General features: G+C 40.9%; 2 protein-coding genes across 4 annotated transcripts; one reads left to right on the top strand and one right to left on the bottom strand.

Moving 5' to 3' along the window:
* Positions 1–6,331: 6,331 nt before the first annotated feature.
* Positions 6,332–15,009, top strand: LOC132789774 (multiple C2 and transmembrane domain-containing protein). Of its 3 annotated transcripts, none has more exons than XM_060798031.1 (12): positions 6,332–6,618; positions 6,784–7,475; positions 7,826–7,877; positions 8,000–8,142; positions 9,303–9,500; positions 11,748–11,899; positions 11,964–12,479; positions 12,539–12,898; positions 12,960–13,079; positions 13,134–13,337; positions 13,401–13,608; positions 13,692–15,009. In XM_060798031.1, exons 1-12 carry the CDS (start codon positions 6,540–6,542, stop codon positions 13,770–13,772), a joined length of 2,805 nt encoding a protein of 934 aa, XP_060654014.1. In that variant the 5' UTR covers positions 6,332–6,539; the 3' UTR covers positions 13,773–15,009. The 3 variants fall into 3 exon arrangements, with proteins under 3 accessions (XP_060654014.1, XP_060654013.1, XP_060654015.1); XM_060798030.1 differs by having other exon boundaries at positions 6,333–6,618; positions 7,769–7,877; XM_060798032.1 differs by lacking the exons at positions 6,332–6,618; positions 6,784–7,475; positions 7,826–7,877; positions 8,000–8,142; positions 9,303–9,500 and adding an exon at positions 11,425–11,669 and having other exon boundaries at positions 13,692–15,007.
* A 502-nt stretch (positions 15,010–15,511) lies between these two features.
* LOC132789775 (probable 3-hydroxyisobutyrate dehydrogenase, mitochondrial) lies at positions 15,512–16,923 on the bottom strand. The gene is made up of 2 exons (XM_060798033.1): positions 16,791–16,923; positions 15,512–16,686 (listed from the first exon to the last, which is right to left on the bottom strand). The coding sequence occupies exon 2, from the start codon at positions 16,679–16,681 to the stop codon at positions 15,713–15,715; it is 969 nt and encodes a 322-aa protein (XP_060654016.1). The 5' UTR covers positions 16,682–16,686; positions 16,791–16,923; the 3' UTR covers positions 15,512–15,712.
* Between the last annotated feature and the right edge of the window lie 286 nt (positions 16,924–17,209).

Below are 17,209 nucleotides of genomic sequence, written 5' to 3'. Positions count from 1 at the left end.
AATTGCCGCCCATTCGTAAATTGGCTGCATGACAAATCTAAAATTCGCAGATGCCGCCAGAATCGTAATCTCATTATAGCTGATCAATTTAGAGGCAGCAGGTAAATGCCACACACACAGTTTAAGGTTGAAAAGTCAGGGGATATATCAGTTGACATTTGTGGCCATCGCCAAGAGAAATGAATATTCATTTTTGAGTTTGTGCAACACCCGCTTTTTGCAAGTTTTGTCAGTTGTTTTGGTTACAAACTTTTAATTACTTGCCGCAAAGTGCGGCAAAGAGTTAATTAAAATGCGAGTCAACCCTTTGCCCCAGTTTTCTGTCACTTTCTTGCTACTTTCTACTTGCCACTTGCCACATGCGTTCACTTATGACCCTCTCCATTTCACACCACCCACAAAGCCATAAAGTACTCCATCAAGTGTCGCTGACTGACACTCATGGTCAAGGCTTCGTTGTTCGTTCGTTGGCAATCCTTTCAAGTCGCTGCTGCTATTATCCTGACCTCTCACACCTAATTAAGCCATTAATGCTGAGAGCCTTGAGCCTCAAATGGATTTTCGGCTCAAACACGCGAGAGCTGCCATTTTAGAGGGTGTTGCAGAGATTTTGCGGCCAAAGTTAATTAACTCTTGCAATTGACCAGCAGCAAATGTTGCAACAACGAGCACAGAGAGTAATGCTCTCAGTGTTGTGTTTGCATTTTTTATGACATGGTTTGCGGTTAATGTCCACAATGTGAACGAAGGACATTGTCGACTACTGATTAAAGCAAACGAAATCCATAAAACATGAGCTTATTTAGCTCAGCTTATCATATTCATTCACATTGCGCACACATATTTAATGCATGCAATAAGGCTGGCTTATAGCTTTAATGTGCTTTCGAACTTATTTACACTTAAGGGAAACTGCAACTGAAATTGCCGGATATCATTAGGTCGCCTCGCCTTCTAATTAAATAAACATCGCATGCTTAACAGTAGGGCTATAACGTTTTGAGTTAAATTTATTTATGCTATTAACAGAAGCTAATTTAGTTAATGAGTGAGAAAAGCGTCATAGAAATTTCTTCAATTATTGTTTATGCATGAATAGAGCCACTTTACAGAGTTTTTCTGCATTTGATATTTACAAAAAAAAAACGGTCTTTTTAACTTTGCTTAGTTTTTAATCTATGGTATATTTAGATTGCTAACATACTAGCCTTTGGTATATTTAAGAATATTTGCGGCATATTTAAAATATATGGTTCTATATCAATATTCCAAATACAGCCTTTTGTATATTTTCGGTATATTTTAAGAAAATGGATAGCTGATATTTCTCCGTTTTACTTTCCTTATTTTTTTCAGGCTACCTCTATTCTAGTTGCAATCAAATTCCGTTTTATGTAAAACTTTGGTATACTGAGTTATTTTCCTAAGCTATTTTGCATATCGTATTATCACAATCTCAAAATATTATTTATTCTTCTTCTACTTTTGCATTTTTAATACGCAAACACTGGCATTTAAACGTTTCCACAAATATTTCGAATGTTGTTTATATGGAAATTTAGTTCTACTTTTGAATAAAGTTTATTTAGGTCATGAGGATGAAGAGAACTTCAATATTTAAGGTCAATGTTAGTCATAAAGTGTTTTTCTATAAGAAAATATTTATAAAGCAGCTTACAGAACTTTTCAGTATTTAATATAGTATTTACCATACAACATAATGTGTTTTAAAATATATGGAAATTTAGTTCTACTATTAAATAAAGTTAATTTAGGTCATGAGGATGAAGAGAACTTCAATATTTTGTCATAAAGTGTTTTTCTATAAGAGAATATTTATAAAGCAGCTTACAGAGTATTTAATATATTATTTACCATAAAACATAATGTGTTTTAAAATTGTTGTTTTCTTAATACTTTGGTTAAGTTTTTTTTTAGTTTTTGTTTTTTAACATGAATCAAATTTAAGCTTTAGCATTATGTGAAACCACAATCAAAGTTATTATTATTTAATTTTAAATTTGGGTAATTAGCATAAAAATACGCATTCAACCACTGTTTATCGGGTTGAATTCAACAACCACAATAGCTTTAATAATGCCTTGCAAGTTTTATTGTACGTATTATTTAGTACCAAGGTCGAATGAAAGCATTTCGCATGGAAATCCAGTTCTGTGGCTATTTTTAAATAATTTGCACTACCAAATCAAGTTTTCGACTAAGACGCAGTATTTAAAAAATTGATTTATCCGACTGGCTTTTGTCTCTCTTGGCGTTAGAATAGAAGCTCGACCAGTTCAATTGCCGGCTGAATAGTTGCTCATTGAGCCAGAACAGAGATGCTCGCTCAACTCATATTACGTATACGAAGCGTACACACTGTTGTGTGTGTATGTGTGTGTGTGGCATCATAGTTTGCTATTTAATTGGCCTTTGCACGCGTTGACACGCCCCAGAGCAGCATGGCAAACTCAATATTGCAACTCTTATGCACTCTCAGAGGCTGCCACAGCTGTCACATACAAAAAGTGTGTGTGACTAAATTTTCGACAATTTCTGCATAATTGATTTTGTGCAGAGTGAGTTTGCGTGAGCTGCGTAAACAAGAAGAGTAAAGTGTTTCGCTTTGAAAGGGGATCGCATTTTCTTTTTACGAGAACCATGAAGTAATTTGCTATGAATAATTCAAAAGTCGACAGAGCAGAAGCAAAAATCATTTACGCAGCACTTGACAGCCAGAAAGGAAAAGTGGCAAGTGGAAAGTGGAAAGAAACTGCCAGCTGAGCTGAGATGAGCCGAGCTGTACAACAACTTTGCAACTTTTCTCAGCTGTATATTGTTTGTGCTATCTGTCCAAAAAAACAAAGTTTAAAAAAGTATTTCGTACATGCCCCAAGAAATGTGTTAATTTCTTATGTGCTGGCATCATAAATATGAATAGCCAACGTCTCCCTTCCATATGGCAAGCAGCTGAATGGGATTTCAAATTGTTTAACAAATTGCTTAGCAATTTCGTGTTTGTGTGTCTGTCTCACTGAATAGAGAGCTCTTTATTGTGTGTTGCTTTATAACATCATTTGCGAAGCAGTTGAGAATTATTTGATTCACACCGCAAACAGCTTAAAAATATTTCTCTATTGAAATTCGAGTTTATAAATGTCTCGGTGTGTTTCTCTCTGATAAAGGTTTGCGTGTTGGCGAAACATGGGAATTAAAATACCAATAACAAGAACTGGAACAACCATAACAATAGCGAGTTAGATTGCCACAAAGACACAGTGTGAGCATGAGATATCCATTAATTCGGACTTTAACTCGAACAGGGAATACGAAAGCATAGAAAACTTTTGAAATTCTGTGTGTGTGCTTGCGCTTGAAATTACATTCCATTTGTCACAAAACATTTCTCAATTCCCAATTGTATGTATTCCCCATTTTTGTTTTGGGGGGGGAATACAGGGTATGCATAGCAATAAAAGCAAATGTTAACTTGCTTCACAACGGGCGCTGTGCGTTGCTAGACAGCCGCATGACGCCAGTTGTTGGCCAGTCACTGTTTTGGGCCAACAACAATCAGAGAGCCAAACAACAGTGACGTCAGCAATCGCTGCTTTTGCTGCCGGGCAACAGCAACAATAAACAAGCAAAAAAACACGTTAAAGAGCAAAGAGCGGTAACAGTCGACAGCCAGAAGCAAAAAGCGCACAATAGAAACCGAACATAACAACAAAAGGGGCAAAGAAATGGGTGTAGGAAGAGCACATTGAACTAGAGAAAATAGCACAAAATGTCGACAAAACATTGTCGGCGACATTGGCCTCAACAGGTGAGCGACATGTAATGAAAACAAAAAACACAAAATGAAAACAAACAAATATAAGAAAATGTCGAACTTGCCACACACACACTTTCACAAGCTGCTACAGGCTGTGGCACTTGCCACACACGAGTATCAGCTGTTTTAATAATTGATTATTGACCTCGAGCTTGATTTATTGGCTAAACTAACACTGAAAACCCAACAATCTATATGTGTGTATATGGCTGATATTAATAAATATATCGAAATAAAAAGGGGCATACTCGCTTATTGCATATTCATAATTGATGCGGGGCAAAGGGGCATTGGGCATGTGGTATGTGGCATGTGGATTGACATTGAGTGCCATTGCTCTTGCATTACTTGATTGCTTTGACAATTTTCGATTTAGATATACTCCGATGTAATGTACTTTTCCCCTTCTCCCTCCTCCCTCCTCGCCATGCACGTTGCACGCACTTCGGGGTCATGGGGCAATAAAATGCTAATGGCAATTTCATTTATGTACCAAATCAAATAAAATGTCATACGTACGCAGTCATTAAATGGAGCAAAATGTTGCCAGTCATAAAGTCGCCAGACGCCTGTTAGTCAGCTTTTCCTTTTCGCCATTCGCTGTCATTTGCCATTCGCCATTTATCGAATCGTTTGGCATTTCCTTCGTATATTTCCCGCTTCTTGTTTGGACAACGTTGCGTATGTGTGTTAATCGAAAACTTTTTGCTAGTACTGTAAAGTTTTAACAACGATTCACGAATCACGACGCAAAACTTTGGCTGTGGAATGTACAAAGTTGGCTAATTGCAGTCAAAAGCTACTTTTAACGGCAGCATGAGGATGAATTTTAAGTTGTAGGAATGAAAGTTATCCTGTAAAATAGCTTAGAATTTCAATTAATTATAGAAGACTTTACGAGAAAATGGAGCAGACCAATTTAGCCGTTTCTACTTAGCTTGAAATATATTAACGCATGATATACTTTTTTTTGAGCTAAGAAATATCAATACAATTTCAATTGTGAACAATAAAGAAAAAAGTTCATATTTCTACTATCAATAGTAATCAGCATAATTATCGTTATCGATATCATTCAGAAAGATTAAATGAATGAAAGTTACCCTCTTAAATAGCTTTCAATTTGGATTATTTATTGAACACTTTATGAGAAAATAGAATAATTCATTAAATATCTTTTTTTTATTACTATGAAATGTAATACACATATCAATACAATATCAATACAATTTAAACAGCGAAATTATTTTAAAATTATATTTTCGATAGTATTTAACATAATTATCGTTATCGATATCACTCAGCAACTTCAAAACGTTTCTCCATCCCTCACATTGACCTATTTTTTTGCATTCCATAAGCGGTTTTTGCTCCCATGCCACAGCAACATAAACAACAGGGTGTCATTAAATTGTGCGCCCTAAATTATGCAGCACATTTTGCATAAACTATTTACACTGGTGTCGTAAATATGCGGACATGTGTTTGCGTGAACGTCACGATGAAATAACAAAAGCTCTGTCAAATTGTCGACTAATAGAATATTTATGCTATTTAAATGCTCAACACCAAGACATCAAGACACCAGGACAACAACTCCCCAGGGAGTCAAGTCATGTGGGAGCACTTTAACCGCGGGGGCAGAGACCGCAGGTTAGGCGAGGGCAGAGGGCAGGCAAGGCGAGGCGCGCCTTGTAATCATCACAATAAGTACACGCTAATTTCGAGCGCACCTACAGAAATTGCATTAAATTAATTAAAAAAAGAAATGCTTGTGTTGGGCCACAGCCTTAAATATGATTAAATGAAGTCCTTGGCAAAGTGGTTTTCAGCGCTTATGTAAAATACAAGTGAATGCGCCGCTGTCCTTTGCTTGTCCTTTCGGCTTGCCAAAAAATATGTATGAAAGGAAAACAACAACAGAAATTTAAAATGATTTTCATTCATAACAAAAAACCGCCGAAGGCAGTCAAAGCTTTTTCGAGTGCGTAAAGCTTATGCACGAGTTCTATGTGTGTGTGTGTGTGTGTGTGTATGTCTGTCCGCATTTGCATTTTATGATGGCAGCTGGTGGCGCTTTCCAATTTGTGTTGCAGCATCGCCACATCAGACATTAATAATGCAGCAGCAAACGCCGCAATAATGCCACAACGCCCCCCCGCAACGCCCACAGTTGTATTAACACATGCTCGCACACACACATACATACACTGAGAGAGTGGGGCATGTCTTGTGCTTCTTGTTCAATGCCAAACAACTCACCCACAGTTCGCCACTTGAAAGTATTACAATCTAAGAGGCGAGTGTATGAATGTTGCCGAGCATGACCTATAGATGGCGCTAACAACAACAACAACAACAACACACGCGTTGGCTTTACTCTGCTTTGCTTTGCTTTCGCTTCGGCCGCTCACACAAAACACACAAAAACTGTAGCAGTCTTTTAGGAGCGCTGCTGCTGTGCAGTTCGCGTCTCGCGCAACTCGCAAAAACTTTGCCTCGGCACGCTTTGCGAATATTTTGATTTTCTTTTTGTTTTTCTTTGTGTGTGCTTATGCAAAAATTGTGGCAGCATCCCCAGTGCAAGTGTAAATCAAGTTTGCAAACGGCAAATTAAAGTGGGGGGCGGTGTGTTATTGCACTACTGTGTACTACGACTACTTGTGTGCAAGTGTTGAATTATTGATGCCGCGCCTTGATAGCGATGCAAACAAAGCCAACTAAGAGGCATGCCACATTCGCGCTGTGCCACAGAATCAACAAAATCTTTCCAGTCGTTGCAGGTACTGCTGCTGCTGGGGGGCAAGTGATGTCATGCGGCGTGCAGAGTCGATCGCAAAACTGTTAAATCGATTATTGAGTTGCCACGCCAATTGCGTGCCACACATATCAAAACACTAAAAGCCACTCCTCTCTATCTCTCTCTCTCTTTCCCTTCCCTCTTGCAGCACGCATTCACTACGTGGAGCGCGAGGAGCGACCTTGCAGCAGCAGCAGCCGATTGGCAGCCGGTGGCAGCATTGATGTCAGCGCCAACGCCTCGCCACCGAGTGGGGTAGGCATCTCGCCACAGGGTTCGCCGCAGTTGCAGCAGCGCCTGGGCAAGCATCTCAGCAAATCCGCATCCGAATTGAATGGTCACGATTGCCACAGCAACGAATCGCCGCACATATCACCGAAACGCGCCAAAAGCGCCGCATCGCAGCAGCTGGCCGGTGGCATTGCCAGCAGTGGTGCCACCGGTGGCTCGGGGGGCAGTGTTGCAAGTGGTGCGGGTGTGTTGCAGAAGACGCACGGCTTCTTCAACAATCTGCGGCATCGCTGGAGTCGCGCCAAGAGCAAAGATCGCATCGGACGCAAGTCACCGAGTGATTTTCTCGAGGAGAGCACCGACTATGCTGCCGACTACAGTTCGGAGAGCAGCTCCGTAACCCAAAGTCCGCGACACAGAGCCACCACCATAATTGGAGGTTCGCCGCTGGCCCGTGACTTTCGTGCCACGGCGAAAATGGCGCAGGTGATTCAACGCTTTGGCGGCTCCATGGAGGGTCGCATCGATGAGCAGCCCGAGAATGGCAATGGGCATGTCGCCATGGTCTCGTCGAGTGCATCCGCTCAACAGCAGTTGGATGCACTGCAGGTAAGTGTCCCATGCAAGCGCTTCTTTTTCGTTTTTGTTTCCGTTCTTGTTGTTCTCGTTTCCGTTTTCCGTTTTGGTTTGTTTATCGTTTGCATTTCATAAATTGGATTGCAATATGCTTTATTTTTACGTAGTCACAAAAAACTAAAACGAAATTTCGGAAAATTTCTTTACGCTTCTTTTTCGTTATTTGCCACCGCACGCAACGCAACTGTACTAAATGCAACTATGGCGACTATCGATAACGATAACGATGCCGATAACACCACTAACTGCAACTGCAACTGGCGCAGGCCGATGAGCTGCGCCGCAAGCGTGAGGCTCAATTACGACAATTCGTCTTCTTTCAGCTGCGCGTCCATCTCAAGTCCGGCTGCGACCTGGTTGCCATGGACAAGAACGGTAAGCCACAAAGGAAATATTCCCAACCTCGGTTCTTTTACCTGTCAACTGTCAGCTCTGCTCTGTGTGATGCTCACTCAAGTCTCTCTTTCTCTCTATCTCTCTATCTCTGTCCCTGTCAGGACTGAGTGATCCTTATGTCAAATTCAAAGTGGGCGGACGATTGTTACATAAGTCGCGCACAATACACCGCGACCTCAATCCAGTGTGGGACGAGGTCTTCATTGTGCCCGTCGAGGACCCGTTTCAACCGATTATTGTCAAGGTGAGCTGTAGCTGCCGAGGGTGGCGCATAAAATTACTTGAATATTGTATTAAGCAAGTGCAGAGCACAGCAAAAATGAAATCCAGAGAAGAGCTCAGCGAAATTTGTGAGTTAGCTTAAAGCCAGATTAGTTGCAATAAAGTTTTGACAGCAGCTTTGAAAAATTAAATGCATAGCTTGTGTGTGGCATCATGAAGTTCAATGAGAATTGCTTTTACTTACAGTACATTAAATAAATGACACAAATTGCAATTGGGGAGAAGTTTGAAATGTGTTTTGGGCGCCGCATGCTAGGCTTTTATGCTGTGAATAAATTTGAAATAACTCCTCAAATTAGCAAACAAAATTAACGAGCAAAATACAGATTTTATTTAGCATCCACAGATCGCATAACAATAAAAATGTATAAAAAATGATGAGCAAAATAGAAATATAAGAATGTACAAAGGATAAATATTTTATTAGAATATTTTTAAATTTAAATAAATGATCAAGCTGCAATGACCCACATTGCAAAACATGGAAATAAGATGACTATAAAATTGAAATATTTACACGAATTAGAGTAAAAAATTCTGGACAGAACCATATAATTGCTGTACAGATATTATATGATTTCTATTCTTATACTCGTAACATGCAGTCAAATGCGATTTATTTTAGCAAAAGCATTTAAAGAATTTGTATTTAAAAGTTTATTCAAATTTGAGGTGCAAAGGAATAGTTTACATAGTATCTATTGTGAACTTTTCTCTCATAAAATTAAATAAAAAAGATATAACTTTCAAGCCCAATTATGTTTGCGCAAAGTTAACTCAAAATTTATACAAGAGTTTCGAACTAAATCACTCAAGCTTAAAACAAAATTATTACCAAACTTCTAGACAAAAGTTTTAAAGTCATTTCTTAATCTAAAATAAATAAAAACTCATAAATAAATAGTAAATTAAAAATGCATCATGTACACCTCGTAGCAAAATGTGAAAATTCATTGCCGCATCGGCATAAACAAGCAACATTATTGTTAGCCAACACACAAGTTAGGCAACCTTCAATTTGGCAAATTGCTGTAGTCTCTGTTGGAAATGCAAACAGTTAGCAGAAGTCAATTTCCGTTTTGGGCAATGTCTAAAACCAAATACCAATATCAATTCCCGCAGGTCTTTGACTACGATTGGGGACTGCAGGATGATTTCATGGGCTCGGCGAAAATCGATCTCACTCAACTGGAGCTGGGCAAGGCGGAAGATATCAATCTGCAGCTGAGCGATACGAACAACGGCGAGCCGGGCCTCGGCATGGGCGAGATACTCATCAATCTGACGCTGTGGCCACGCAGTCAGGAGGACAAGGAAATGGTAAGTTGACGCCAAAGAGGCGGGACACGGGAAAAGGGGGCCATGCCACATTGAATTTGGCGTTCAATTTGTTAAGCGCTGATGAATTGACGAGACGCAAGCGGAAGTCAAATGTCAGATACATTCACAGCAGACGCCAAACAGATACTTCCGACTACGCGACCTTTTCCTTTCCCTTTTTTCTTTGGCACAATAAGCGATTGTTAAGCTCCAGCTCCGGCTTCAGCTTTTGGCTGACATTCCTAATTGCCCGCGTTTTGGGATAAATGTACTTGTTAGTCTTTCCTATTTATACGAACTTTATTTATGACACATCAAGTCATTCTGTCAATTAGCTCGCAAATCTCGCTGACTAAGCGTCGCAAAGCCAAAAGCAAACATGCAACTTCCTCACCTTTGGCTACAGTGACAGTCACAGCACTAACAACAGCAACAACCACAGCAACTCCACCTTCACCTCGACCTGCGCCACACATGCAACTGTTGTCTGAGTCCCTCCACAAAAAAGGGGCAGCTATTGTTTCGGCTGCCTCGCAATGCGGCAACAGCTTTTGATCGCAGCTCGTTGAGCGCTCATTACAATTACGTATAAATCGCTCAACTTAAACAAAAACAACAACAGTAACAAACATAACAAAAACAACTATCACGCTAAACACAACAAAAATAACGACAACAACAACAACAACTATGAAGCGAAACCCACGATGACAAAGGGAAAATACGCTGAAATAAAATGCAAACAAAACATTGAAATAGACTGAGTTAATTGCCGGGCAACGAATATAATATACTCTGCCATGTAATTTGGAAAGATATTGTGAAAAAGTTGGCGACTTTTGAAATACACTGTAATATGATTATGATTTTTTTATTGTTTATATTTTAATAAAATTAAGCTTAATATGAAATAGACGAAGTTTTTAATACTCTGTAATATGAAGACTGGGTTTATTTTTAATGGTTTTATTATGAACTTTGAGGAAATATAACATATGTTTATTTAGACTTTCAACTAATTAAGATATGTTACATTCAGACAGAATACAATTCTAGGTACAATGTATTGTTCCAATGGGATTTAAGCAACATTTTTTTAAGAAGTACCAAAAGTTTGTTACGTTTTGTTTTATTACTGTAGCCTTCAAGATATCTAAATAATAAAACATTTGTTAGGGCTTGATAATAAAAATACAAAAATTGTATTTGTTAAATTGGCTACTTTCAAGATCTGCCTAGAAGTCTAAAATACTTTGGCATTAACTTAAAATGTTATCTTACTGTGAAGTAAAATTAGATAAAAAAAACAATAATAACAAAAATTTCAAATTGAAATCATTAGTGTGCTCGAGGTGTTACTCTTAAGTGTAAAAAAGAGTTAAAAAGCGAAAATGTGAGATAAAGACTGCTCGGCTAACAGATACTCTGCGGCACAATAAATACTGTAAGCAAAACCTCTGAAGACAAAAAACTAACATATTTAAAGAACTGAAGTTAAACCTTTAAATACAATTTAATTTTGAATACTTGAAAATTTATTTTCCCTGTTTGTACAAAGCATAGCAGCTCGTGGGCATATTCTTTCTCAAGCATTACAGGGTACCTCAATAACAATGCGCAGTCATTAAAATCATAGACCTCAGAGCGGTAATGAATAACACGAAAATTTACTTTGAATCCACAAGTCACAATCCACAATCGACATTCTACCATCCACACGAGTTACTCACAGTCCCAATTCTTGAGTTTAGCTCGCTATCAGCGAAACGAGCTTATCGCTGAGCAGACTGAGACGGGAACTGCTTAAGGGGAGAACAGACGAGCTGTACTCTTTGATATTGCGTGTGGCAAGTGCTATGCCCCAGGGAATATGCTCAATTTTAAATAGAATCAAGAGTAAAGTATAAACATTGGAAGTGTGACGACGCCAAACAAATTGACTGCAGTCATTGTGAGGCACTTCAATCGAACTGAACTGAACTCAACTCAATTCAACATAAACTTAACCGAATTGAAGTGTAGAGAAGTGAAGTAAAGTATTGTGTGGTGAAGATTATGGATTGGCCTAGTCCCATTCGGTTTGGGCCGCGCATGTTGCTCAAGCGACTGCGCCAACAGCACAGCGAGCTACGTGAGCAGCTCGAGCTGGGCTGCGAGGAGCTTAAGGAGGTCAAACAATAGTTTCCGATTATGAATTCCAATTGCCTTTTCTACAACACAATATAATTTTCAACATATTGTTTACAGCATTTTCAACGCAATTCCAAACTGGCTGAGTCATCGAAGCGCTTGAAATCGCAAATCTGGAGCTCGGTGGTGACAATACTTTTGGTCAAGGCCAAAGATCTGCCGCTGGCCGAGGATGGCAATAAGCTGATTGACACACACTTTAAGTTTCGGTGAGTTTTCCCCACCCACTTGCATTAGAGTATTGCAGCTTAATCGCATTGAGTTTTGCTCTAGGCTGGGCAACGAGAAATACAAGACAAAGTCTTCCTGGACGGAGCGTTGGCTGGAACAGTTCGATTTGCATCTGTTCGATGAGGATCAGAATCTGGAGCTGGCACTCTGGAATCGCAACACGCTCTTTGGCAAGGCCAACATCGATCTGAGCGTCTTCCAGCGCGAGAATACGCATGGTATCTGGAAACCTCTCGAGGATTGCTCCGGCGAGGTGTTTCTCATGCTTACCATCAGTGGCACCACAGCCCTAGAGACCATCAGCGACCTCAAGGCATTCAAGGAGGATCCGCGTGAGACGCAACAGCTGCGTGATCGCTATCGCTTTCTGCGCAGTCTACAGAATCTCCGGGATGTCGGACATCTCACGGTGAAGGTTTTTGGCGCCACAGGGTTAGCTGCCGCGGATATCGGGGGAAAATCCGATCCATTCTGTGTCCTGGAGCTGGGGAATGCTCGACTGCAGACACAAACCGAATACAAAACGCTGACGCCCAACTGGAACAAGATCTTCACCTTGTAAGTGTGACAAGTCTCTATGTATCTTTGGAAATAACTCAACTTCTGCTGCTCCACAGCAATGTCAAGGATATCACACAGGTGCTGGAGGTTACAGTCTTCGATGAGGATCGCGATCATCGTGTCGAGTTCCTGGGCAAACTAGTCATTCCCCTGCTGCGCATCAAGAGTGGCGTCAAGCGTTGGTACACTCTGAAGGATAAGAATCTCTGTGTGCGTGCCAAGGGCAACTCGCCACAGATTCAGCTGGAACTCACAGTGGTCTGGAACGAGGTGCGCGCGGTGTGTCGTGCTTTGCAGCCCAAGGAGGAGAAATTGATCCAGCAGGAGGCAAAGTTCAAGCGTCAGCTATTTCTGCGCAATGTCAATCGCCTCAAGGAGGTCATCATGGACATCTTGGAGGCTGCGCGCTACGTGCAGTAAGGGATTGTAAAAGAAGAGAAGATATTTCAAATATTAATACCTTACTTTCATTAACAGAAGCTGCTTCGAGTGGGAATCGCCTGTGCGTTCGAGCATTGCCTTTGTGCTGTGGATCGTGGCCTGCGTCTATGGCGATCTAGAGACAGTTCCCCTCGTGCTTCTACTCATCATACTGAAGTAAGTTAGCTCTGAACCAAAAAGGGAATATATTGCTAAATCATTCCCTTGCAGAAAGTGGTTGATCAGGCTCATCACTGGCACTACAGATGCCAATGCTGGGCACTATGACTACGATTATGATGAGGATGATGACGATGACAAAGAGAAGGAGGAGAAAAAGTCAATTAAGGAGCGTCTTCAGGCCATACAAGAAGTCTCCCAGACCGTACAGAATACCATTGGCTACCTGGCCTCTCTAGCCGAGAGCACCATCAAGTAAGCTCAATCAGATTATATTCGAGATGTTGTCAGAGCTCATTTGTATAATTTTCTCCCCAGCACATTCAACTTTTCCGTCCCCGAACTGACCTGGCTGGCAGTTGTGCTGCTGCTGGGTGCAATATTTGTGCTGCATTTTGTGCCGCTGCGTTGGCTGCTGCTCTTCTGGGGTTTCATGAAGTTCTCCCGACGCATTCTGCGACCCAACACCATACCGAACAACGAGCTGCTGGACTTCCTATCGCGTGTGCCCGACAATGAGGCAATTGTAAGTGAATAAATTATAAGAATTAAGGCAATATCTTAACCTATATTTTCCCTCAAATTTCAAAATTCTTTTCTGGCCAATAGAATCAATTCAGGGAGCTGCCACCGTCGGCGCCCACCGATCAAGCGCGCAACAATCCTAAAAAGAAGCTCAAAGGATCATAGTCTATAACCAGCGCTGATGCGGCAATGGCGTCGCTGCAGTCCAGCGCATCTTCTGGTCCACAGCATCTGGTGCAACAGATGACGACACGCTTCCGCGCCAACACAAATCAACTGAAGCACAAGTTCGGCCAGGCCAAGAGCCTCAGTCTGAGCCAAGGCGATTAGTGTATTCAAGCCATAAATATGGCGTATATAAATATAGATATCTAGATAAATGAATTAGAAATGATACAAGTAAGGCACAAGAGCAAGTTCCATGGCAACGTCAACGTTTATGCACCAAAAGTTTTTGCTTAACTCTCAAGTATTTTCAGAATCAATTTGTTTGTTAATCGCAGTAACTAAACAACAACAAAATCAAAAATATGAAACTATTTACACAAAGCAACACTCACAAATTTTGTAAATACATAAAACACAACAACAACAACAACAAAAATGCGAATCGAACAGAATATTGTACTTTATACTTATAGAACCTGTGAGTGTACCGTACCTAAAGTTCAACTTATCTTTTTGAATCTGTATCTAAATGTATTTAATTAACAATCTACCTACCTAATACTACTAATTACCAGCAACAACAACAAGAACAACCGAGCAATTCCTTTATGCGAACGAGAATGGTTAATTATTTATTGTATATTTCGATTTGTGATATTTTTCAAAGAATTGCAACTAGATGTACTATGTGGCTTATCCAAAATATTTACTTACATTTACTATATACATACATACATAAATACCAACACAGATACCTTTAAATTTACATTACTTTACAAGTTCCCTACGATCTGAATGTATTTAAATTATAAATCCATTGCACTCGATCATTTAAGGCTTTTTATATGCTTACAAATTATCCAAAAACCAATTAACCTTATGGATATATAGCTCTACTATTAATATATACATACATATATATTTATTGTTCAAAACATTTTCGAATACCTAAGTCCTAATTATAATATAATAATGCTACAAACTACTTACATGTGTATGTTTAGGATGCCATGATCCAATGAAACTCCGATGAAAATGCATGACAAAACAATTAGATAGTCTAACTATTTTATACTCCCGCAACAAAGTTTTTATATACAATACAAAAAAATGCATAAGGAACAAAATCTAATTAATTAATTAATTAACATTAATTATTAGCACCTACATACATGTAAGTTAAGTTTGTTATTTTTCAAAATATGACAGCAAAAATACAATATACAAATATTTTTGGATTTCGCTCAACAACTCACAAGTCGCAAAAGCTTTCATTCACTGACTCTTCAACTATACGTGTGCGCTCCCCAGTGACTCGTCAACTGTAAACTATAGTGCTTACATTGTGGTTCTTTTTAAGTTTCAGTGGCTCTCAAACGCAGAGCTTTTGAATTTACATTGCATTCGTTCTGTATGTTTATTGCTGTTTGTTTTGCTCAAGTCTTTGTTTACTTGCAAACGCTTTTTATGCTACTAATTGACTCCACATGGTCTTCCAATTTGGAATGGAAAGCTCTCGACCCGTGCTGGAAATTACGCTATACCTGCCGATCATAAATTCGCCCCCCCATAATGGTACCTGTCATCGAGACAGCTGTTTTAAATTTGCTTATCAGCCAGATAGTTCCACTTGAAACATAGTCAAGGTCTCTCTATACCCTAGATTAATTAGCACCACGGTTATGCAATCACAATCACAAACTTTTCCGCAACGAAAGATAAAAACAATTAACAGATAATACGAATTAATTTTTAATATAACATCAGCATTGTGATCAACTAAATCAAACGCTATAGAACGTACATATAGAAAATGCAAATCAAAATCGTAACACGGGAAGCCCTAAAAAGTCGAGAGCCACAATTTAATGGAGCCCCATAAATGCAAAACTGGTGGGTGGAAGCCTTCCAATATAGCCAAGAGAAACAAAGGCTATTTAGTTCTTGTCGTTCTTCATGTAGTCATAGACAATGGAGAAGTCCTTGTTGCCCAGACCCTTGGACTTGAGGTTGCGATAGATTTGATGAGCGAGTGCGCCCATGGGAATGGGAGTGTTCGAGGAGGTGGCCACACCGGAGGCCAGACCCAAATCCTTGGTGATCAGATCGGTGGAGAAACCGCCAGCGTAGTCGCGGTTGGCTGGTGCGGTGGGAGTCACGCCGGGCACGGGATTGTAAAGCTCTGAGGCCCAGCAGCGGCCAGTGGACGAGTTGATAATCTCAGCGAATGTGTTGGGATTCAGACCCAGGCGCATGGCCAGATTCATGGCCTCAGAGACACCAATCATCGAGATGGCCAGCATCATGTTGTTGGCCAATTTGGCAGCCTGACCCATGCCATAGTCACCGCAGTGGGTGATGCGCTTGCCCATGCACTCGAGCACAGCCTTGACGGTGTTGTACTCAGCCTCAGTGCCGCCGACCATGAAGGTCAACGTGGCCTGTTCGGCGCCGGGAACACCGCCGGAGACGGGAGCATCGATGAAGCGAGCACCCTTGGCGCTAATGCGCTTCTGCAGCGACTTCACAAGTGTGGGATCAATGGTGGAGGAGTCAATGAAGAAGGTGTTCTTGTTGACGCCATCGGCGGTCATCTCCTCGTACGAAGCATCGACGATGTCGTTGTTGGGCAGCATGGTGATGACAAAGTCGGAGTTCTTGGCCAGCTCCGAGGTCTTTGTGTAGACAGTGGCGCCCTTTGCCTTCAGATTGTCGCAGGCAGGTTTCGAGATATCGAACACATGGAGCTTATGACCAGCCTTGATCAGATTGCTGGCCATATGGCCGCCCATGTTACCCAGACCGACGAAGCCAATGTTCTTGGAGCCGCCCTGTGTGGACATTCCACGCACCAGAGTCTGGCTCCAGGCGTTCACTAGGGACTGCGATACAATGCGAAGCGACATGATAACTGGAATTGAGAGATCGTGTTATGTAAGCAACTAGAGACCAAATATGCTTGCCTGCCTTTCCTCCCCTCCCTCATCACTCTAAAAGAAAAGTGAACACACCCACCTGTGGCAAAAAGGAGATTGACAACTGCTGATGGTTTCTACACGATCGGAACACTGCCAAAAGCACACTAAACTGGCCGTTTGCCCAACAGGCGACATTTAGTGTCACGTAATGCGGCTTCTTTCCAGCGCGTGTGCCAGGGTTGTCATCGCCACAACGCAACGTTAAGTAAAACCGGTTGATTATAGCAATTCTGTTGCTTTCGTTGCGTCGACAACACTGCCAGTTCGAAACGTTCTCGCTCTCTGAGTGAATCGGAGAGCAAGAACTTCCAGTGGGGGCAAAAGCTCTCACAGCGTGAAGTTGATTCTAAATCAAACAACACGCGCCGTGGCAAAACTGCGAACTTATCATTCGCTTGCAGACATCGGCTGATGCTGAGACTGGAATGGGCATATGAGAATCGCGAAGGGGGCACG

Source organism: Drosophila nasuta, chromosome 3, assembly GCF_023558535.2.
Source record: "Drosophila nasuta strain 15112-1781.00 chromosome 3, ASM2355853v1, whole genome shotgun sequence".
In the NCBI taxonomy this organism is placed as follows: domain Eukaryota; kingdom Metazoa; phylum Arthropoda; class Insecta; order Diptera; family Drosophilidae; genus Drosophila; species Drosophila nasuta.
The sequence above is the reverse complement of the archived record's forward strand: the minus strand, read 5'-3'. Positions and strand labels throughout refer to the sequence as shown.

Excerpts from the sequence above, each read along its gene's own strand:
- LOC132789775 (XM_060798033.1), bottom strand. The coding sequence starts at position 16,681 with ATGTCGCTTCGCATTGTATCGCAGTCCCTAGTGAACGCCTGGAGCCAG.
- LOC132789774 (XM_060798030.1), top strand. The coding sequence starts at position 6,540 with ATGCAAACAAAGCCAACTAAGAGGCATGCCACATTCGCGCTGTGCCAC. Across the intron at positions 7,878-7,999 it reads GGTTGCCATGGACAAGAACG|GACTGAGTGATCCTTATGTC; the intron begins GTAAGCCACAAA and ends TGTCCCTGTCAG. Across the intron at positions 13,609-13,691 it reads TGCCCGACAATGAGGCAATT|AATCAATTCAGGGAGCTGCC; the intron begins GTAAGTGAATAA and ends TCTGGCCAATAG.